The sequence below is a fragment of the Scyliorhinus torazame genome, chromosome 14 (genome assembly GCF_047496885.1).
Source record: "Scyliorhinus torazame isolate Kashiwa2021f chromosome 14, sScyTor2.1, whole genome shotgun sequence".
In the NCBI taxonomy this organism is placed as follows: Eukaryota; Metazoa; Chordata; class Chondrichthyes; order Carcharhiniformes; family Scyliorhinidae; genus Scyliorhinus; species Scyliorhinus torazame.
Window position 1 is genome coordinate 91107756 of NC_092720.1, and position 23549 is coordinate 91131304.

The 23549-nt window shown below is 45.6% G+C and overlaps 1 protein-coding gene across 6 annotated transcripts in view; it reads left to right on the plus strand.

The window, feature by feature from the left end:
• The window catches only part of ift80 (intraflagellar transport 80 homolog (Chlamydomonas)), a 398557-nt gene extending 377116 nt beyond the window's left edge, over positions 1-21441 (plus strand). For all 6 annotated transcript variants that reach the window (XM_072474470.1, XM_072474472.1, XM_072474473.1 and 3 more), the window contains 3 exons: positions 5433-5605; positions 8823-8946; positions 20932-21441. In XM_072474470.1, coding sequence (XP_072330571.1) covers positions 5433-5605; positions 8823-8946; positions 20932-21045 — 411 coding nt within the window. In that variant the 3' untranslated portion in view covers positions 21046-21441. The remainder of the gene's footprint in view (positions 1-5432; positions 5606-8822; positions 8947-20931) is intronic.
• The last annotated feature ends 2108 nt before the right edge of the window (positions 21442-23549 follow it).

Below are 23549 nucleotides of genomic sequence, written 5' to 3' on the forward strand. Positions count from 1 at the left end.
GAGGGCTGTGGCATATCTTTTGGTTGGTCCCAGGGAAAGTTAATGAGCTTTCAAGATTCTGAAAAGAAAGGGGAATTCTTTTGGGGGGAGTGGGGGTGGAGTGGGGGAGGAAAATGTAAAATTGATTTTACAGCAGAAGGCTTTATTAGGTTAATGGTGCTTACTTTGTTTGATTATTTTTGATATACAATAAAGTTTATTTCTGTTTGAAAATTTGAAACCTTGTGATGTAGTTCTGTCGATTAATTGATGGGTGTTCAGATTTTTCTTTAAATGTTAACAGTCGCTAACTGGATTATAGCACCTGGGATTTCATTGTGCCGGCATCCATGCAGTTTAATTGGTCCAGCAAAGAAGATCCACATTTACTCATGGAGTTCTCATGCTAAAGTGTGCATAACAATAAGAACAATTAATTAGTAACCAAGATACTGGTTTTGTAGTTCCGTGTTCTTGACCTTGCTGCAGTGCTGGAATAAATGATCTCATCCGCTGTGCAAAACCACAATCAATTAATTCTCTGTTTTTATTTTGCAGAGCAGGTCCCTACCACCATCTCCTGCTCCTTTATCATTCCCTGCCTGCTTCCCACAGTTACCCATTAGGCAGCAAAAAAGACATATCTACACCTTCTTTCTGCATTTTTTCTCATTCTGAAAAGCGTCTAACAACTTCTAGCTACTGCAAAAGGTTACTTTTGCCAGTGTCAGCTGTAAACTCTTCCACTTTTAATATTACCCATCGCAAAGGGGTTACCAACCATAAAGCACTTCCTGAATAGGCATTTATACCAATCATGAGCAGAGACAATATTGAGAAAGTTGGAGCAGGCTTCTAGCTCAGGGACAGCTTATACATTTCCCTTTTTCATGCCTCACTGTCACAACACCCACATACACTAATTAACATATAAACCTCATATGACCTAATACTGACCGTGATCTGACATACTCTCTTCGCTTGCTAAAGTTGCACCAGCATTCAATTTTAGCCTGCCAATCCAATAGGCAGATTAGACAGGGACTTTGAGGGAGAAGCATATAGCCTAATTGAGCATGAACTAGTTATAGTTACAAAATAAATATGACAGAAAAGTGGACCTTGTGGTCAGATATTAAAAGGTGATTTTTGAGAATAAGAGATTGCTGAAAAAGGTTTGTGTGAGTGGCACCAATATTGGCCCCTACAAGTTCTAGAAGGAAGCGAGGCACTGATCTCTCAAATCAGTCAAGTGCTTTTATTTCAACAATAAGCTTTATTCATAAATGAAACAAATATGTTAAAAAAATCACCGAGAAAATCAACTCATTGTAAGGCCATAAACATGGTCCAGAAGGAATTTGAGTTGCGTCATTACGGATGGTGGCAGGACTGGAACATTTCTATCCAAACATTGGATTTTTAACAGGTATTAAATTAGCATTGAGGTACATGGTGAGTGTTGCCAATAATATATTTATTTGCCCCTATTCGGATGGTGCTACATATATTGAAAGTGCACAGTTTAGAGAGGCAGTTCAGATTTGATTATAAACATTGAAGCCAAAATAATGTTCCCTTTCAATTCAAGTTCCCAGGACATACATACAATAGCAGGAATGAGCTCAGGTTGTGGCTGTTCCTCATTTTGCCTTTGAGACAGCTGTGCCAAACATCAGTCCATACAGTAATGTGTAGTACTAGATCTTGGAATTTATCAGACTGCAGCACTCAGACAGGTTCTTCCTCTGAAAAGCCAGCATGTTTCAGGCTCTACCTCAGTAAGTGACCTCCAGAATGGTGTGTGGAGCATAGTGTCCTGTGTTATGGAGTTGCTCTCGATGAACCTCAAGAAAACATACTGCATCTCACTCTTGACTTTCTACATTACAGAGGGTAGTCTAGTCAAGCACTTCAAGACATGGCATGGTAGCACAGTGATTAGCACTGTGCTTCACAGCACCAGGGTCCCAGGATCAATTTCCGTCACTGTCTGTACAGAGTCTGCACGTTCTCCCTGTGTCAGCGTGGGTTCCCTCCGGGTGCTCCGGTTTCCTCCCGTAAGTCCCGAAAGACGTGCTGTGAGGTGAATTGGACAGTCTGAATTCTCCCTCCGTGTACCCGAACAGGTGCCGGAATGTGGCAACTAGGGGATTTTCACAGTAACTTCATTGCAGGTTTAATGGAAGTCTACATGTGACAATAATAAATATTATTATTATATTGCTTCACACATTTGTCAAGCTTGTGTGGCAGGCATTATTCAAGACTCTCTCCAGACCCCTTAATTTCTTGCTTGTTGCAAACGTCCACCTCTCTGGCTCATTGTCCAGAAAATAAAAACAAATACCTGCATGTTCCTCTGAGTTGCGTACCTTTGAAAATATTTTTTCTATTGTTTATCTCCACTGCTATGAGCTTTTTTGCTTTTCTATTTGGGTAGAAATATAATGGTTACAAGGAAATTCAATGAAAAGAAAATAATTGACTAAATTGCAATGTTTCAATAGCAACAGAATAAAGAAAGATATATATTGGCCGGAATTCTCTGGTCGTTGTGATTCACTTTTCCCTCTGGCAGCGCATCTGTGCAAGCAGGCTTCATGGCAACGTGGGGTTGTTACAATGGGAAATCCCATTGACAAGCGGCAGGAAGATAGAATCCTGCCATCAGCGAAACACGCAACTGGTGGACCAGAGAATCATGCCCATTTTTTCTCATGTGCTCAGGACAAACCAAAACACTTCACAGCCAATGGAGTAGCAATGTTGAATAGGAAAAACTGTGACAGGTGGAATTTACTGTAGGCAAATACGAGGTCATCTACTTTGGACATTTAAAGGGTGTGTACTAAATGGGGAAAAGCTAGACACAGTGAAGTCCAAAGAGACTTGGGGGTCCGGATACATGGATCACTAACTTCCATGAACAGATACAAAAAATAATCAAAAAGACTAATGTAATGCTTGCTTTTATACCTAGAAAAATAGAATACAAGTTAAAGTCATAATGTTTTACAGCAAAATAGAGGCCCATCATGTCTGCACCAGCCATTAAGCATTGATCCATTCTAATCCCATTTTCCAGCACTTGGTTTGTAGCCTTGCATGCTAGTATTAAAGACCATCGTTGAAATCTACATGCAGCCTACGAAGGGATATCTTTGTGTGGTCCAAAAATAGCTGTTAAGGGCCTGTGGTCTGTCAGCAATGTGAAGTAATGACCATACAGCTTTGGTGAAATTTCTGTACAATAAATATAATACTCAGTGCCTCCTACTGAGCATAGTTAGATTCTGCATTTGTTAACATACAAGATGCAAAAGCTATTGGTCTGTCTTCTCCTGGAGCTAGTAAATGTGACACCACAACTCTTAACACCCTACAGCGAAACATCACAAGCAAGTTGTAATGGTAACTTGGGTTGAAATGTACCAACACTTCTGACTTCAGTGCTTCTTTTGCTGATTGATATGCTTTTCATATTCAGATGTCCATTGCCTTCCTGTTTTGCACACAAGGTATGTAACGATTTCAATAGGGTTGCCAGATTCTGGATGAGTTTTCCATAGTAGTTGATTAACCCTAGGAATTACCTAAATTGACTGACATTCGTTGGTCGTGGAGCCTCCATAATGACATCCATCTTTTTAGGTACACCATGGCCGTTGAAAGCCAGGAGACACAACCCATGGGATCTACCCAGCTCGCCACACCTCGTGAGATCCAACGGGATCTCGTGAGATGTTGCGATGTGAATCCCACCTACGATGGGCGGGATCACCTTTTGGCAAATCTGCATATTAGAACAAGGCAGTAAGCCTCACTCTATTGTGCAGATTCCTGACGTACCTGAGGCTTTGGGATTCAACCCATTCTCCACAAATGGGGACCAGACAGAATGGCACTCAAGGTCTCCCAGGGGATTGGAGGCCCCAGCTGCATGCCCTTTGGGCAGAGTGGTGCCCTGCTACTGCAGGTGGTACCTGGGTACCCTGGCCGTGCTTTCAGCGGACACGGTGTGCTGCAGCTAGCTGGCACTGCCAAGGTGCCCAGGTGGCATTGCCAGCTGACACTTTTCTGATCCATTCCTTATTACCAATTTTCTTTGTGTAAACTTTTGTATCTTTAGACTAACAGTACAAAAGAAATAGATTGCAGATGCTCATGGGTTCAAAGCAACATTAACATTAAATAGATTCTCACTGTAAAAAAGCTGGTACCAGACTAGGGCAAAACATCATAGGCAGTAGTTAATGATGTCACGTGACTCCGTTCTTAAAGAGACATTGCACAAAACTACAAAAACCCACATATATTGCAGCTTCTTAAATGTTGTGAGGGCTCCTGCCTCTACCACCCTTTCAGGCAGTGAGTTTCACATTCTCATCGCCCTCTAGGTGAAAGGATTTTCCTCAAATCGCCTCTAAATCGCCTGCCCCTATACAACACTGTGGACCCGGGTTCGATCCTGGCCCGGGTCACTGTCTGTGTGGAGGTTGCACATTCTCCCTGTGTCTGCGTGGGTTTCACCCCCACAACCCAAAGATGTGCAGGGAGGTGAATTGGCCATGCTAAATTGCCCCTTAATTGGAAAGAAAATAATTGGTTACTCTACATTTAAAAAAAATAAAATGAATTGCCTACTCTTTACGTTAAATTTTTGCTCTCTGATTATTGATCCCTTCAACTAAGGGGGAAAAGTTCATTCCTGTCTATCTTGTGTATGTTCCTCCTAATTTTGTATACCTAGATCAGGTCCCCCCTCAGCCTTCTCTGCTGTAAGGAAAACAACCCCTAATCAGCTTCAGTTGTATAAAATTAGACTGTACCTGGAGTACTCACCATATATATATATTACCCCTGGAGGGAGTGCAACGTATATTTACTAGAATGATACCTAGACTCTAAAGGGTTAAATTTCAAGGAGGGATTACACAAACCAGGGTTGTATTCCATGGAATTTAGAAGGTTAAATGGTGATTTGATCAAAGATTTCAAAATAGGGTAGAAATAGAGAAACTATTTTCACTGGTTGAGGTGTCCAGGAGTAGCAAGCGTTTATAAAAATTAGAGCCAAATCTTTGAGCAGTAAAATTACAAGTACTTCTACATGTAAGAGATTTTTGAAACTCACTTTCACAAAAGGTAATTGATGCTGGCTCAGTTGTAAACTTTAAATCTTGGATTAAAAGGTTTTTTTTATCCAAAGGTGTTCAGGAATATGGGGCAAAATGAAGTATATGGAGTTAGGTTACAAATCAGTCAGGATCTCATTACAGGCTTGAGGGCTAAATGGCCTACTCTTGTTCCTATGGGTAATTTGTAATAATAAACTTGTATGAAACTGAAAAACCCAGAATTTAAAACGGACCATTAAATAGGACAACAATTAAATAATTGTAATTTTGCTCAAATTGAACAAATTGTTGATTTTTTTTTTTAATTTCCAGATTGATAAAGTACAGTATATCAACTTAATCAAAGATTTGCCCTCAAAGGAGTCACGGATGGCACACTTGCTGTTATTTACTGGAAATACACAGGATGCTGAGGGAACTTTAATCCAGGCGGGCCTTATTTACCAAGCCATCCAAGTAAATATTAACCTCTACAACTGGGATAGGTGAGTAAATCAAACAAATTCAGCATCTGGTTAAAATAAATGTTTACTACACAGATACAATGCACACTAGAGGTCAGTGTTGTTAACTGATAGTAATTATGCTATTATGGTTCAAAAGTAGATTTATCTTTGCATATTGACCAAAATCATGTATTGAAGACAGAGCCAAATGTTTGGCCAGTCATATCTGTTCAATCTCAGACAGTGTTATTTCTTTGCTGCACTGTCCCTATACAAGTATTAGTTATACACAGAGGATGAATTGACAAGTCAGTGATACGCATTATTAACCTAATTTCCCATTTTAATTTACTCATTAATGATTTGAACATTTAATGAGATGTAACCCATCTTTTTCAAGATAACAGTTCATCTTCTCTGGACCTCCCTATATTACTCACCTTCCCTGAGGGGGAGAGCAGATGGGTAGACTGAAGTCCTTCATTGTTATTTTAAGCTGGACTTTCAGTAAGTGCACTGGTATTGCCCAAGTACTTGTTCCTTGATTGTTCCTGTTTCCTCAAAGGTGCCTTTTGGCTTTAGCTCCCTGCCATTTCATATGTGGCATAACTGAATCATGTGGATAATTTCTGGAGTGAACCTGTGCCCTTTTCACAATGCAGTATATTTCATCATTGTATCATTATCTCACCTGAGATTTACCAGTCAAAAGAATATTTTTGACTAAAATTGTTTATTTTTAAGACAGGTTTTCCATATTATCAGTTGCACATGTGCTGTAAATGCTAAAAGAAGATTTAGCCCAGCTTTTATGAAGATTTCTGCCAAATAACACCTCGGATTTATAATGCTTGCCATATTCAATATAATATACTTTATTTAGTACACCTTCTTAAATAAGCTAAATTAATTTTGCATTTTATTGTTGGGATTAAATTACCATTTTGAACAGGTTCCTCGTTTCTTTCTTCAATGATCCACATTTTAATCAAACATTTCGGAAAATTGCAAAAGATTGCAAAATTTCTTATGACTTCACAATGCATTTCTTTCTTGAACGAATTGATTACATTCTACTCAACTGAATATCTTTGAGATTGATCAGACCTCGGCCGGAATTCTCCGGCTGTTGGGATTCTCTGTTCCTGCCGGCAGCGCATCCCTGCCCACGAGTTTCCCGGAGGCATGGACTAGCTTCAATGAGAAATCCCATCGACAAGAGGCGGGAACAGAGAATCCCACCACCAGCGATCGGTGCGCCGCAAAGAAACACGCAGTTGGGAAATCCAACCCTTTATCTATGATTAATAAGAAGTTCCTGTGGCAACTATTTACCTCAGTCAACTCACCCCATCTTTGTCCACTGTGTGTTAAGCTATCTCGGCCGAAGCAGTAGAATTTCACCCACATGTCTGTCTCTCCATGTCACTCTCCTCATCAATAAAAAGATCCTCAATTAAAACCTACCTCTTTGACCAAGCTTGCAGTCACATGTCCTAAAATTTTATTCTTTGACTTAGGACTGAATTTTACTGACCCCGAGGAAGGACTGGAAATAGGGTAAAATTACAGGGAGCTGCTATCCCATTTCTGGGCACTTTACCAATGGCAGGACAGGAAGCAGACAGACTGCCAGCTGCAAGGAAGCACGCAGCTGATCTCTGTATTTAAAAATTCAATGAGGGGCCACTTAACAGTGTTTAAACATTTTGCTGGTGGCCCCCGTCCGAGGGGGAAGGTTTTCTGAAACAAAGAGGAGGATGTGAGCAGGGCAGGGAATGCAGCACCTGCGGCCCCAATTATTTCCTTGGAGGGGTTTCCTTGTCCCCATTATCATTTAAAATGTTTACTTGACTTGCCCACCGTGGGCCCCAGGTCTCCTACCTTTCTCAGCAATGGCTACTGCTCTCAGTGATGCTCAGTGACGCCCTCTGATTGAGGGCGGGCTAAAATCCTTAATCGGATGGCAGTGCCAACAGCAGTCACCCAATTGGCTTTTGCCTTCGCATTGCAGTCCTGGGTCCCACCGCCTGATAAAGCAGGGCCAGCCCTCCACACCTTGGCCTGGCAGTGTGATCTCTGACGATTCGAAAGATTTCAACCTCCGCGTCAATTATTGTCTGATTACAGCCCAGTGAAACACCTTGATATGTTTTCCATTGTTAAGCACCTTACCTAAATACAAATTGTTATTTATCATATATTTTGATTGTTCAATCCCAGTACAAGAATAGTATGCACTGAAGCCTCCTGTGTCTGGCTTTCTCACCGCGTACATCAACATTCTGTGGGATGGGCAAGGGAATAGGGCAATAATGTCCTTGCTTCCAACATTCTGTGGGATGGGCAAGGGAATGGGGCAATAATGTCCTTGCTTCCTTTCAGTTTGGGGAGTCCAGTCCTCTTGCTTATGATCAGTCAACTTTATATAAAGTTTGTAGAAAAATAAGCAGAATTCCAACTGGCATATTCTTCATTTGATACGAACAAAAGCATTCAGTAACTGAAAGTGCCCTATTAGTTATTCTACAATTATCATAACATTTAAATAGTGTTTTAATATTTTATTTAATGAAACATTTTTTAATTTGAGTAATATCAGCCGTCTCAAACAGTTAATTTCATGCAGAAGCATTGCATGACATACTACTTCTCCCATATAAAATGAAGTTTATTCAAATATAAAATAATACCTTAATTGTTGCAAAACCTGAATCTTGTAATGTTCATGGGATCTCTTTACATGAAGACGTCAGCATTTCCGAATTAGTCAATTGAAATCATTTTGTTGCCATACTCTGACAAAATCTCTGGCTACAAATCAGCATCCTCAACAAGTAATGCCGTAGATTGATGTCATTAATTCAAAATATAACATGTTAAAAAAAGAGGCTAGCCAATCATCATGAGCTCTGTTTGTATTTTCATCTGTACACTATCCAAAGTTTAATTTAATTGCATAAGTTAAGTTACAGATGTTTAAAGTTGTATCTATGATTTGAAGCAACAAAATATTAATAACTTATTTTACCTTAATGAAATGATCCTTAAATTAAAAAAATATTTGATGCTTTGTCACCGTTAAATGTGTTGTAAAGAAAGACTAATTTTGGTCACTGGAAAAGAAATTAAAAGATAAGGTGGAAAAATAATTCCTAAGGCTACCCTGCTAGTGCTTGGTTTTGATTTGTATAATGTGCCACATAACTGTTTTAGGCCACCTGTATTTAAGATTTTAATTGATTTCAATATACAGAGCTCTGGAGCTAGCTGTAAAATATAAAACGCACGTCGATACTGTGCTAGCTTATAGGAAGAAGTTTTTGGAGGATTTCCAAAAAGAAGAATCCAACAAGAGATTTTTACAGTATGCAGAAGGGGTAAGTAACTCGAAAAACAAAATGTTGTCAAGTCTGTTCATTCAGGATGAGTGTTGATCAATTCAAATCGGAACATGCAGGCAGATTAATAGATGTCATCTGACAGGGATACTGGGGTTACATAGCTGTCACAAACTGTTTTCTGATGATTTAGTAAGAAGATTTAATCTTGCCACTTTATTCACATAAGTAGTTCACTGGCATAAATCAAGGAAAGTGTAATTCATCACTTTTAATCAAGTTTATAAGTCATGTTACTCATGTTGAATCAGCAGTTATGCTTTTAACAGAGGAGGAAGGGAATGCACATCTCTTGAAAATAATTCAGAAAGAGGTTCATGTGTGTGCATCTACATTGCAACTTTAGCATTAGTGCAAAAGATATTGGGTGCGATTAATTGGCCGCTTCTTCCTCTAGCGCGAGGCGGCCGTTAGATCGTGGGAGAGGCCAAAATTCGGGGGGGGGGGAGCGAGAGGCCCCAGCAGCGGATGTGCTCAGGTGGGGGGAGTGTGGAGTGGACTACCATCGGTAAGGGTGTCCCAGCGCCCGCGGGGCTGACATGCCACCGCCTGGAATGTCCGTAACAGGGGCATCTCCAACTACTGCCTATCTGTCCTACCGACCACCCATAACTCTCACTGACCGTGGCGATCTCTGGGTGCACAGCTAGAGGTTATTGCCTATAAGAAATTGGCAATCGTGTAATGTGAGCACTTCACAGCCCCAAGTGGATTTCCGTGGGTAGATATGCCATGTTGCAAGTGCTGCCTAGCATCCCAACCAAACCATAAGGCCTGAACACTGGCTTCACCACCAGAGAGGCAGAAGTCAACATCCAAACACCCAACAGCTGTGCCTCATCACTGGGGTCATCCCCGCACCAGAGGGTGGGTGTGTGGACTGGGGAGGGAACCAGCACCCAGTCCAGGTAATGTTACCAGCGGGTATCTGGGGTACAGGGTCTGGGGTCTGATACCCAGGGGCTCCCGCTGTAGTCAGGTGCTCATGTGCAGGGCGTGTGTGATGATACCCTGCGGAATGGCAAGGGATGTTAGTGGGGGAGGGCGGCAAAGCCATGGGGAACCGGGGGCTACCGGCCTGAAATCTGTAGCTGATTATCTGTCCCTCATCCTCGTCCATGCCTTAAAGATATTACAAGATATGGATGATATCTTGGATCCCGCGGAAGATGCCAATGTTGGTGTCCTGACATTGGAAAAGGCGGCGGCTTCAGCGTCAATAGGGTCTTGAGGCGGCAACCCTTGTGCAGGGGCCTGCCCCATGCTCTGAGGACCTGGGCTTCTTACCAGGCCAGGGAGGGGCCCAGAGAGGGAGGTCCGCGACGGTCCAAGGTGTACAGGCATCGCTGGTCCTTTGAACAGATGATGGACAGCATGTGCCAGAGGAGGCTCTGCCTCAACAAGGGAACGGTGCGGCACCTGTGCCATGGCCTTGCATACTTGGCACCACATGGATGAGGAGGATGCCCGCTTCCGATGGCCGTCAAGGTCAGCGCAGTCCTGAACTTCTAAGCCTCAGGATAATTCCAGGACTTGAACAGAGACTTGTGTGGCATATCCCAGCCTACAGTCTTGGATGCCCTGTTTTCCCGGGCAGCTAAATATATGAACTTTGACCTGGACCAAGCTAAACCAGATGCCCGGGCAGCAGGGTTCGTCGCCATCGCCGAGATGCCCCAGGTCCAGGGAGTAATAGATGACACGCATGTCGCCTTGCACGCGTCAGGGAGTGCCCTTCATCAACAGGAAAGGGTTCCTGAATGGTCAACACATGTGCGACCACCACCTCATGCACGTGTGTGCACGCTTCCCAGAGAGTATGTATGACGGTTACATCCTGGGAGAGTCGGAGATCCCCAGCATCTTCGAGGGACATCCCAGGGTGACCGGTTGGCTCTTGGGGGATAAGAGGGACCTGCTGAAGACCCGGCTAATGATGCCAGTACGGAGGCCGGAGACAGAGGTGAAGACCCGATATGACGAGGCCCACGTGGTCACCCGGGCTGTCATTGAGTGGTGCATTGGGCTGCTTTAAATGTGGTTCCGATGCCTCGACCGTTCTGGTGATGCACTGCTGAATGCCTTCCGGAGGGTCGCCCACTTTGTGGTGGTCTGCTGTGCCCTGCATCCTATGGCCTTTGATGTCCCTTCTAAGGCGTCCTCTGGGGGCCCTGGGGCCAGAGTTCTCCGGCCCGTCTGCCAGCAGCACATGCCCTGCCATGCCACCATCTTCTGTACCCTGACTCCGAAACGCATGGTTGTCGGGGATGGGGGGGGGGCACACCCCGTGGGGAGGCTCTGGGTTGGCATCCAGCGCTCCCTCCTCCCAGTCGGTGCCTATAGGGCACTGAGGTCACCTTGGGAAGAGGAGCAGCTGGAGAGATGCTCCTTCGTCATCTGGCTCTGCCAACCCTGGTGGCTCCCCAATGTCTGCACCCTGGTGTTGATGCCTTCAACGATGCCCCTCTGTGAGCGGGCCATGCTCTGCAGCGCCTTGCCAATGTCCACCTGCAGCTGGGATATGATCCGCACAGACCGGGCCATGCTCCGCAGCACCTCAGCAATGCCCACCTGAGAATGTTGCATGCTTCCCAGTGCCCTGGAAAGGTCCACTGTGTCAGGGACACGACCCTCAGCGACTGGGACATGCTGCTGAGGCGTTCAGTCATGGCCATCATTGACTGAGCCATGCTTTGGACACCACCACTCATGGTGCTGACATTGTGCTCCAGGCAATCCACTGCAGTCGCCATCTCAGCAGAGTTGGGGGAGCAGGGAGGGGAGCGGGTGGTGAAGATCAAGGAGAAATGGGAATCGGAGTTTGGAATGGAGATCAATTGAGGAGTATGGAGTGAGGCACTGCGAAAGGTAAACTGGACCTCCACTTGTGCAAGGATGAGCCTGATACAGTTCAAGGTGGTGCACAGGGTGCATATGACTCCGGTGAGAATGAGTGGGTTCTTTCAGAGGGTAGCAGATGAGTGTGAGTGGTGTGGGCGGGGGCAGCGAATCATGCGCACATGTTTTGGGGTTGTGAAAAATTGGGAAGGTTCTGCGCGGGAGTGTTCGCGGTCTTAGCCAGGATAGTGGAGGAGGGAGTGGACCCCGACCCTTTGATGGTGATATTTGGGGTTTCAGAGAAGCCGGAGCTCATGGAGAGGCGGAAGGCCGATGTCATGGCCTTCGCCTCTCTGATTGCACGGCGATGAATTTTGCTGGAGTGACGGTCGGCATCGCCACCGGGGGTAGCAGCATGGTTGGGTGACCTGTACGACTTCCTGCGGTTAGAGAAGATAAAATATGAGTTAAGGGGCTCAGCAGGGGAGTTCAAGAAAAGGTGGGGGTTGTTTGTGACCATGTTTGCGCGACTGTTCGTTGCGGGGGTGGGGGGGGGGAGGGGGGGTGAAAAAGGAGGAAAATCTGTACAAACTGTATAGTTGATTGTTGGGAAATATGTTTCCCGGGGTCTTTATTTGCTGTAACCTACTTTGATACAAGTTTGAATAAAATGCGTTAAAAACATTTTTTTTTAAAATCTCAGCAGAGTTGGCCCCGGTGCCACACATTGCTGGCGCTATTTCCTGTAGCCCCAGCCTTTGGAATCCTCCAATCAATTGCGGAAGGTGATTCTGTGTAATCACATGTGGTCAGTGAGAGGGTAAAGTCAGCATGCTGGCATGAGCAACACACATGTCACAGGTCACCTGGGTGGGAGCCGGAGGATATTCACCACTGCGGTGAAGGCCAATTTCGACATCGATGACCAATCTGTCCTCGTCCACCCTGTGACCTCTACGGCCCAGTACTCATAGGACTTTAGGGACTCTGATACCACCCTTCTGGGCCTCCCCCGTCTACTGTGGGCCAAATTCTTCTGTGGGAACACAGAGAGGGCATTGTGAACTGCACACCATACATCGTGGAGAAGGGGGGCTTAGGTGGGGAACAGGCATGGGCATCACTGCCTTTAAGGCAGACTCTAATTCTATCGGCAAAACTGGAGGATTTACATAGAACAACACAGAACAGGCCCTTCAGCACTCGATGTTGTGCCGAACTTTGTCCGAAACCAAGATCAAGCTATCCCACTCCCTGTCATTCTGGTGTGCTCCATGTGCCTATCCAATAACCGCTTGAAAGTTCCTAAAGTGCCTGACTCCACTATCACAGCAGGCAGTCCATTCCACACCCTAACCACTCTGAGTAAAGGACCTACCTCGGACATCCTTCCTATATCTTCCACCCTGAACCTTATATTTATGCCCCCTTGTAACAGCTATATCCACCCGAGGAAATAGTCTCTGAATGTCCACTCTATCTATCCCCCTCATCATCTTATAAACCTCTATTAAGCCGCCTCTCATCCTCCTCCGCTCCAAAGAGAAAAGCCCTAGCTCCCTCAACCTTGCCTCATAAAACCTACCCTCCAAACCAGGCAGCATCCTGGTAAATCTCCTTTGCACCCTTTCCAATGCTTCCACATCCTTCCTATAGTGAGGTGACCAGAACTGTGCACAATATTCCAAATGTGGTCTCAACAGGGTCATGTACAGTTGCAGCATAACCACATGGCTCTTAAACTCAAGCCCCCTGTTAATAAACTCTAACACACTATAGGCCTTCTTCACGTCTCTATCCACTTGAGTGGCAATCTTCAGAGATCTGTGGATATGAACCCCAAGATCTCTCTGTTCCTCGACATTCCTCAGAACCCTGCCATTGACCCTGTAATCCGCATTCAAATTTTTCCTACCAAAATGAATCACCTCGCACTTATCAGGGTTAAACTCCATCTGCCATTTTTCGGCCCAGCTCTGCATCCTATCAATGTCTCTTTGCAGCCTACAACAGCCCTCCACCTCATCCACTACTCCACCAATCTTGGTGTCATCAGCAAATTTACTGACCCACCCTTCAGCCCTATCCTCCAAGTCATTGATAAAAATCACAAATAGCAGAGGACCCAGCACTAATCCCTGTGGTACACCGCTGGTAACTAGTCTCCAGTCTGAACATTTTCCATTCACCACCACCCTCTGTCTTCTATGTGATACCCAGTTACTTATCCAATTGGCCAAATTTCCCTCTATCCCACACCTCCTTACTTTCTTCATGAGCTGACCATGGGGAACCTTATCAAACGCCTTACTAAAATCCATGTATACAACATCAACTGCTCTACCTTCATCCACACACTTAGTTACCTCCTCAAAGAATTCAATCAAATTTGTGAGGCAAGACTTACCCTTCACGAATCCGTGTTGACCATCCCAGATTAAGCTGCATCTTTCCAAATGGTCATAAATCCTATCCTTCAGGACCTTTCCTATTAATTACCGACCACCGAAGTAAGATTGACTGGCCCATAATTACCAGGGTCATTCCTTTTCCCTTTCTTGAACAGAGGAACAACATTCGCCACTCCACAGTCCTCTTGCACTATCCCCGTGGACAGTGAGGACCCAAAGATCAAAGCCAAAGGCTCTGCAATCTCATCCCTTGCCTCCCAAAGAATCCTAGGATATATCCCATCTGGCCCAGGGGACTTGTCGACCCTAACGTTTTTCAAAATTGCTAATACATCCTCCCTCAGAACATCTATCTCCACCAGCCTACCAGCCTGTATCACACTCTCATCCTCAAAAACATGGCCCATCTCCTTGGTGAACACTGAAGAAAAGTATTCATTCAATGTCACTCCTATCTCTTCTGACTCCATGCACAAGTTCCCACTACTGTCCTTGACAGGCCCTAACCTCACCATGGTCATTCTTTTATTTCTCACATAAGAGTAAAAAGCCTTGGGGGTTTTCCTTGATCCGACCCGCCAAGGGCTTCTCATGCCCCTCCTAGCTATCCTAAGCCCTTTTTTTTAGCTCATTCCTTGCTACCTTGTAACCCTCAAGCGACCCAACTGAACCTTGTTTTCTCATCCTTACATATGCTTCCTTTTTCCTCTTGATAAGACATCTCTTTTGTGAACCATGGTTCCCTCACACGGCCATTTCCGCCCTGCCTGACAGGGACATACCTATCAAGGACACGCAGTATTTGTTCCTTGAACAAGCTCCACTTTTCATTTGTGCCTTTCCCTGACAGTTTCTGTTCCCATCTTATGCTCCCTAATTCTTGCCTAATCGCATCCTAATTACCCCTCCCCCAATTATAAACCTTGCCCTGCCTTGTGGCCCTATCCCTCTCCATTGCAATAGTGAAAGACACCGAATTGTGGTCACTATCTCCAAAGTGCTCTCCCACAAACAAATCGAACACTTGGCCCGGTCGGGCAGCACGGTAGCCTTGTGGATAGCACAATTGCTTCACAGCTCCAGGGTCCCAGGTTCGATTCCAGCTTGGGTCACTGTCTGTGCGGAGTCTGCACCGTGTGTGCGTGGGTTTCCTCCGGGTGCTCCGGTTTCCTCCCACAGTCCAAAGATGTGCAGGTTAGGTGGATTGGCCATGATAAATTGCCCTTAGTGTCCAAAATTGCCCTTAGTGTTGGGTGGGGTTACTGGGTTGTGGGGATAGGGTGGCGGTGTTGACCTTGTGTAGGGTGCTCTTTCCAAGAGCCGGTGCAGACTCGATGGGGCGAATGGCCTCCTTCTGCACTGTAAATTCTCTGAATAACCCAATACCAAATCCTATGTGGCCCCACCTCTTGTCGGCCAATCCACATATTGTGTCAGGAAACTCTCCTGCACACACTGTACAAAAACTGCCTCATCCGAACTGTTTGACCTATAGAGATTCCAATCAATATTTGGAAAGTTAAAGTCACCCATGCCAACTACCCTGAGACCTCCACACCTATCCATAATCTGTTTTGCAATTTCTTCCTCCACATCTCTATTACTATTTGGGGGTCTATAGAAAACTCCTAACAATGTGACCACTCCTTTCCTATTTCTAAGTTCAGCCCATATTACCTCAGTAGGCAGATCCCCCTCGAACTGCCTTTTTGCAGCCGTTAAACTATCCTTGACAATGCTACTCCTCCACCTCTTTTACCACCTTCCCTACTCTTACTGAAACATCTATACCCCGGAACTTTCAACAACCATTCCTGTCCCTGCTCTAACCATGCCTCCATAATGGCCACAACATCATAGTCCCAAGTACCAATCCATGCTCAAGTTCATCTACCTTATTCCGGATGCTCCTTGCATTGAAGTAGACACACTTCAACCCGCCTTCCTGTCTGCCAGTACACTCCTGCGACCTTGATACCCTCCTCTGTACCTCACTACTCTCAACACTGGTTTCTGGACTACAGCTCGTTTTCACATCCCCCTGACAAATTAGTTTAAACCCCCCCTGAAGAGCCGTAGCAAATTTCCCTCCAAGGATATTGGTGCCCCTCAGGTTCAGGTGCAAACCGTCCTATCTGTACAGGTCTCACCTTCCCCAGAATGTGCTCCAATTATCCACGTAACTGAAACCCTCCCTCCTACACCATCCCTGCAGCCACGTGTTTATCTGCACTCTCCCTGTTCCTCAACTCGCTAGTACGTGGCACCGGAAACAAACCAGAGATGACAACATGGTTTGTCCTGGCTCTCAGCTTCCACCCTAGCTCCCTAAATTCCTGTTTTAAATCCCCGTCCCTTCTCTTACCTATGTCGTTGGTACCGATGTGTACCACAACTTGTGACTGTTCCCCTTCCCCCTTCAGGATTCTGAAAACACGGTCCGAGACGTCACCGACCCTGGCACCCGGGAGGCAACATACCATCCACAAGTCTCTTTTGTTGCCACAGAACCGTCTATCTGTCCCTCTAACTATCGAGTCCCCAATAACTATTGCTCTCATGCTCTCCTCCCTCCCCTTCTGAGCCACAGGGACGGACTCCGTGCTGGAGATCCGTTCACCGTGGCTTACCCCTGGTAGGCCATCCCCCTCAACAGTATCCAAAGCGGTATACTTGTTACTGAGGGGAACGACCACAGGGGATCCCTGTACTGATTGCTTCCTCTCAGCCCCTCTCACCGTCACCCATTCTTCATTCTTCGGAGTAACTACATCCCTGAAGCTACTATCTATGACCACCTCTGCCTCCTGAATGATCCAAAGTTCATCGAGCTCCAGCTCCAGTTCCCTGACGCTGTTTCTGAGGAGCTGGAGATAGCTGCACTTCCCACAGGTGAAATCAGCAGGGACACTGGTGGTGTCCCTCACCTCAAACATTCTGCAGGAGGAACATTGCACATTCTTCCCTGCCATCCCCCTTGGATAACTTGTGGATAAAAACAAGAAAAGAAAGAAAGAGCTTACCTGACATTCACTCACCCCCTTAGGTTAGAGGAGGTGGAAGGGTGGGGGACACTACAAGTGTGTCTCGGGTTTAGCAACCGCCCAACTTAAATACAGGTAAAAAAGAACACTTAAGCACCTACCTGATTCCCAAGCTGCACTCCGGCTCCCTGTCTCTCTCCCGCTCCCGGAAAATGATTTGAGCTGCCAGCCTGTATTAGGATGGTACATGTGCCGGATTGGCTGCTTTGGACACTGGTCATCCAGATTGATGGGCTGAATCCAAGAGATGTGAACAAATATACTTGCCTCCTTGCCTTGAGGAAGCTGCTGGGTTGATGCCCAAGAAATCCAGCTGGCAGCAATTATCATAGAATTTACAGTGCAGAAGGAGGCCATTCAGCCCATCGAGTCTGCACCGGCTCTTGGAAAGAGCACCCTACCCAAGGTCAACACCTCCACCCTATCCCCACAACCCAGCAACCCCACCCAACACTAAGGGCAATTTTAGCAAGGCCAATCCACCTAACCTGCACATCTTTGGACTGTGGGAGGAAACCGGAGCACCCGGAGGAAACCCACGCACACACGGGGAGGACGTGCAGACTCCGCACAGACAGTGACCCAAGCCGGAATGGAACCTGGGACCCTGGAGCTGTGAAGCAATTGTGCTATCCACAATGCTACCGTGCTGCCCATAAAGTCCAAAAGTTGGAATCCATCTGTTTGGATCGGATTGACCACCCATCAACATTTTGGCATTAGCTGAAGGCAGGAATGGGAGGATTTGAGAAGTTTGGGTCAGAAAATATATTCCTGAGATGTTAACTTCCACCCAAGCCTACCTCTTTTTTTAGTTAAAATCCAACCTTGTCTGTCTCAGTGGGGGTTCTTCAAACTGAATTGTTCCAGAATCACAATGTTGCTTGCCCTGCTTATACATGCCATAAAATCCCTGTGCATTGTAGGAATCAGAGAGTTGATGAGAGCAAGTCTCTACTCCAAGCCTGCAAAAAATCTGGGCAACTGTCAGCACATTGAACAGTAAGTGCCATTCCCTCACTGCTGACCATAAATCCTGGCCAATAATCCCTGACCCTGCCCTAAACTACAGTAGATACAATGTAAATGCACCAGAAAACATTTGGTCAGGGCTTTGGTAAACCTATTTTTATTTGTTGAATGTAAATAATGGGCCATGACCTCCCATTAGCGTCAGGAAGTGACGGCCTGGACTTGACAATACCAAAAAGGTTGGTGCGATGTAAGGGGAAGACCCGCAGGAGGTGACTCCCACTGGAGAACTGATCTTTTTGCCCATTTTCTTGGCGTCATGGGTAATTCATTCCTTGGAAACTCATGTTAGTTATTGGATAGAGTTCTCCCTTTGCTGAGATGCCGAGAAAAAATAAAGCTAAAAACGGTTTTCAGCAGAAACGCGTCGCCGGAATCTGAAGCCTCTCCGGGTTCAACGGGAAGTAAGGTGGCAGAGTCAGCTTCTTCCTCTCCATCCACTCCACTAATGGAGATTTTCCTCAAAGCAGGTGGTCTCCTCTCTTAGAATTTGGAAACAGTTTAGTCAGCACCTATTTGCAACAATCAACTTTTCCTACCTTCGGTTTGAACCCAATATTTAAATCCTGGGACATGAAAGGTCTGGAGTGCTCTCAGTACCTGTTCATACAGGGGAGGTTTGCCAGTTTTAGGGAGGTAGCTGATAAATTCCAGCTGTCCAACTCCAACCTTTTTAGTACGAAGTCTTACAACACCAGGTTAAAGTCCAACAGGTTTGTTTCGATGTCACTAGCTTTCGGAGCGCTGCTCCTTCCTCAGGTGACATCGAAACAAACCTGTTGGCCTTTAACCTGGTGTTGTAAGACTTCGTACTGTGCTCACCCCAGTCCAACGCCGGCATCTCCACATCATGGCTACCATCCAACCTTTTTGGTATTGTCAAGTTCATGACTTTTCACTGAAGGTTTTTCCTACGAGATTTTCACAGCACCCATTGCAGTGTTAATGTAAGCCTTCTTGTGATAATAATAAAGATTATTATTATTCCTTTTCTTTGGAGCCACCTTCTTCCTTGCAGAAGAGGATTCTGTCCCTGGCTCAGCCTCACGAAGAGTCTATTTCAGACCTAGATGGCCATATTCTCTCGTCGGATTCTGCTCTGCTAAGTGGTGTGAGGGTGAAATGGGAAAGTGAATTTTCCCTGTTCTTACTAGTAAGGTTTGAAGTGAGACCTTCAGAGGGTCAACTCCACGTCCTCTTGTGCTCGGTTGAGCCTAATTCAGCTTAAGGTGTAACACAGGATGCGCTTGACTAGGGCAAGGATGAGTAGGTTTTTCCCAAATGTTGAGGATAGGTATGAATGCTGTTCTCTTGGCCTGGCTAGCCCCACACGTGTGTTCTAGTCCTGCCCCAAAATTGTAGGCTTCTGAGCTTCCTTCTTTTACACCATGTTAGAGATACGCCATGTGGATTTAGAGCCCTGTCTGCTAGTGGCCATGTTTGGGGTGTCGGATTCGCCAGTGATTCAGTCTGGGATAGAGACTGATGTTGTTGCCTTTGCCTCACTGATAGCCCGGAGGCAAATATTGCTTGGTTGGAGGTCTCGCACTCCGCCCAATGCCTCTGTTTGATTGGGTGACTTAATGTCATTCCTACACTTGGAGAAATTCAAGTTCCCCATCAGGGGGGCGGTGGAGAGGTTCTATCTAAGATGGCAATCATTTGTTTCCATTTTTAAAGATTTAGTCAATTTGTTAGGGGGTTTAGGTTAGCTTTAGTATTTAAATTAATATGTATGTTTTTTTACTTTCATATTTGCTTGTGATGTTTTGTGTTCTATTGTTCTGGTTTGTGTTGATTAATATGAAAAAATTCTAATAAACATACTTAAAAAATAAAGAAAGTGATGGCCTGCTGGATTTGCAAGACTTTAAAGTGCACTTACCTGCTCGAGGGTGGGGATCAGAGGTCAGGGGGACGGAGGTCAGGGGGTGGGTTTGAAGGTACAGGGCTTGAACACCAATGGGGCGGGACAGTGGGGGGTAGGGGTCGAATCAGAAGGTAGGGCAGGTCCAGCTGGGTCGGAGATGAAGGTCAGGTTCATAGGTTGGCGAGTTGGGGGTGGGGTGGGGGGTTAGGAAGAATCCCATGGAAGGTCAGGAGATGGGGCATACTGTGGGGGAGAGGTTAGTCGAGAGGGCGGCAAGTCCCCTGGAAGTCTCGGGGAGGGGCAGGCGGCGGAGTCCCATGCACGGATCAGTCTGGGTATTTAAAAGAGTTGTGCTTCTGGATAATTGCCATGCAAATGCTTACCTCAGAAGTTCAAAGAGGGATTCACCAGCACATTTTTTGGGGGTACCCCCAAACCCGATGCTGTGGAGCCAGGAAGTTCCGGGTATGTTTTCTTAATGATTTTATGGGGAATGGCTCTTCATTTCCCATCTGTTTAGTGTATTGCACAGGAGCTAGCGATGGGTAAAAATATTTTTGTGGAGCCAAAGAGAAGCATTCCTACTTGTGCTAGCCCCTCAAAAATGGAAAACAAACTCTTTACCATTTTTAACAAGCGTGTAATATTCCTTTATGGTCTGCTGGTTAGGTATCCACAGCATGGGCCACTGTTGATGGGAATTTGCATAGAAAATTGAATTGAATTGAAATCCTTGACTAAAATTGTTGTCATCTAATATCTCATGCAGGTAGAAGTTAACTGGGAGAAAATTCAAGCCAAAATTGAAATGGAGTTTGCAAAAGAACGAGAACGTGCGGCTACTGTTACTACTGGCTCCAGGAGTACACCCTTAAACCGATAACACAGGTGTTCCGGATTTGATTAACTTTAAATGGTAGATAACTTGCATTTGATCTTCTCAAAGTTTTTCTACTTTCATTTTGTTTGTAGTTGAAGGAAACGTTTGAAAGATCCCTGGATTAAATGTTTAAATGCAGTTCAGTAAGTTTATTTTTTATCATCGTATGGAATAATAGATATTTTTGAAGTAATATTGTTCATATTATTGAGAATATATTTAGTGTACATTTTGAAAAATTGTGGTTTTCCCTTCTGTATTAAATCAAATATAGAATTAATTTATTTTGAAATAAATGTAATCAACCTCTGAGGCTTGGCGTTGTAGTTCCAACATCAAACAATCATCTTAATAAATGTTCTCATTGTATGCTATTGGTAATAAATTAAAATTATATAATGTAATTTGTAGGTGCTTTTTATTTAATGTGCACATTATTTAGTACAGTGTATATTCAGGATTATTTTGACAGTCCGCTTAATGCATTTCCAGATGCAAACAGCACAAGGGTTTAGCCAAACAATGGGGACAAAAAATATTAAAATGGTTCTGTGTAGCAATGGATAGTATTGTTGAATATATGGGGGATAAATTACTTTATGCATTAACTCAAATATAACTGTTTATATTGTAGTGATGTAAAGAGTGTGCAATTTGATACTTTATGATTTTTAGAAATGTGTTTATAATCTGTCACAGCATCACATTTTCTAAATTACTTACTTTAAAGTGCAAATTGTATAAATTATCTTTAAATGGTACAGGATTAAATTTTTTTCCCAACAAATTAATATTTAATATTATTGGAAGATCGCAGTCAAGCAAATGAATTGACTGAGAGAGCACAATTTAAAACCAGAGTCATAAAGGGATTAACTCGGTGGAAGTCTTGCTTTGACAGCTGAACTATTGACTTTGGTTGATTGACATCTTTGTGTCTATAAGTTATTTTTTCTGTGATAATGTTTGTGAATGTCACATTGTTCATTTTCACAAGGTTAAGAAGTGTGATGTGGTTACAAATTCTGTTACTGGACTTCCGGTTGCGGCTATGCTGAGCTAAATAGCATGTTCGGCAGCTCTCGCCAGAAACGGACTTTTGGGCTCTTTTGAGGGTTCGACGGTTCCCGGTCTGGGAAGGTGACAGTACGATTTCCCCGGCACTGTATAGATTGGACCAGGAGTGGAGCGGTGAAAAAAGTAATTCTGTTGCAGTGAAAAGTGCGAGGGAGTAAAGCCAAGATGGCGGCGGGTGGAGACCAGGCAGCGTGGGCGTAAGAGCAGCAGGAGTTTCTCAAGCGCTGCTTCACGGAATTGAAAGCAGAGCTGCTGGAGCCGATGAAGGCTTCGATCGACAAGCTGGTCGAGACCCAGAAGGCACAAGGGGCGGCGATCCGGGAGGTGCGGCAGAAGGCCTCGGAGAATGAGGATGAGATATTGGGCCTGGCGGTGAAGGTGGAGGCGCACGAGGCGCTGCAGAAGAAATGGCAGGAGAAGTTCGAGGACATGGAGAATCGGTCGAGGAGGAAGAATCTGCGGATTCTGGGTCTCCCGGAGGGAGTGGAGGGATCGGATGCTGGAGCATATGTGGTCACGATGCTGAACTCGATGGGAGCGGGTGCCTTCCCAAGGCCCCTGAAGCTGGATGGGGCCCACCGAGTCCTGGCGAGGAGGCCCAAGTATAACGAGCCACCGCGGGCGGTATTGGTGCGGTTCCACCGCTTGATGGACAGGGAGTGTGTCCTAAGATGGGCAAAAAAGGAGCGGAGCAGCAGGTGGGAGAATGCAGAGGTCCGTATATACCAGGACTGGAGCGCGGAGGTGGCCAAGAAGAGGGCCGGGTACAATTGGGCTAAGGAGGTTCTGCATCGGAAGGGAGTGAAATTCGGGATGCTGCAGCCGGCGCGACTGTGGGTCACGTTTAAGGACTGGCACCATTACTTTGAGACGCCGGAGGAGGCGTGGACCTTTATTCAGGCCGAAAAGTTGGACACGGACTGAGGGTCGGTTGTGAGGGGAGGTCGCGGGGGGCTACTGTGGTTACAGTGATTTGGGGGATGTTCTGTTCTGTTCTGCATTGTTTCCTTGGGTGCTGGGTGGGGTAGGGTGAATTGGTTCGCAGGGGGGGTTTTGTGAGAGTGTGGGCGTCGGTGGTTGGAAGGACGGGGCCCCGTTGGGGGGAGGGGGAGATGGGAGGCCCAAGGTGGGTGAGCTGGGATTAGGCTGCAAAAGGGAGATGCGCCAGAGAGGGCGAGGCCGGTCTGATGGAAAGCGCGGGCTTTTTCCCGCGCTAGGGAAGGAAGGGGGCAGGGCCGGGGGGGAAGGGCGGTGTTGGAAAGGAGCGTCCGCTGATGGACAGAAGGGCGGGGGGGAGACTACCACACTGGGGGGTCGATGGAGTGGCCGGGGTCAGCTGACTTACGGGAGTGCTATGGAGGGAGCAACGCAGCTAGGGGGGGGAACTGGGTTGCTGCTGCATTGGCCAACGGTGAGCTGGAGCTTGGAGA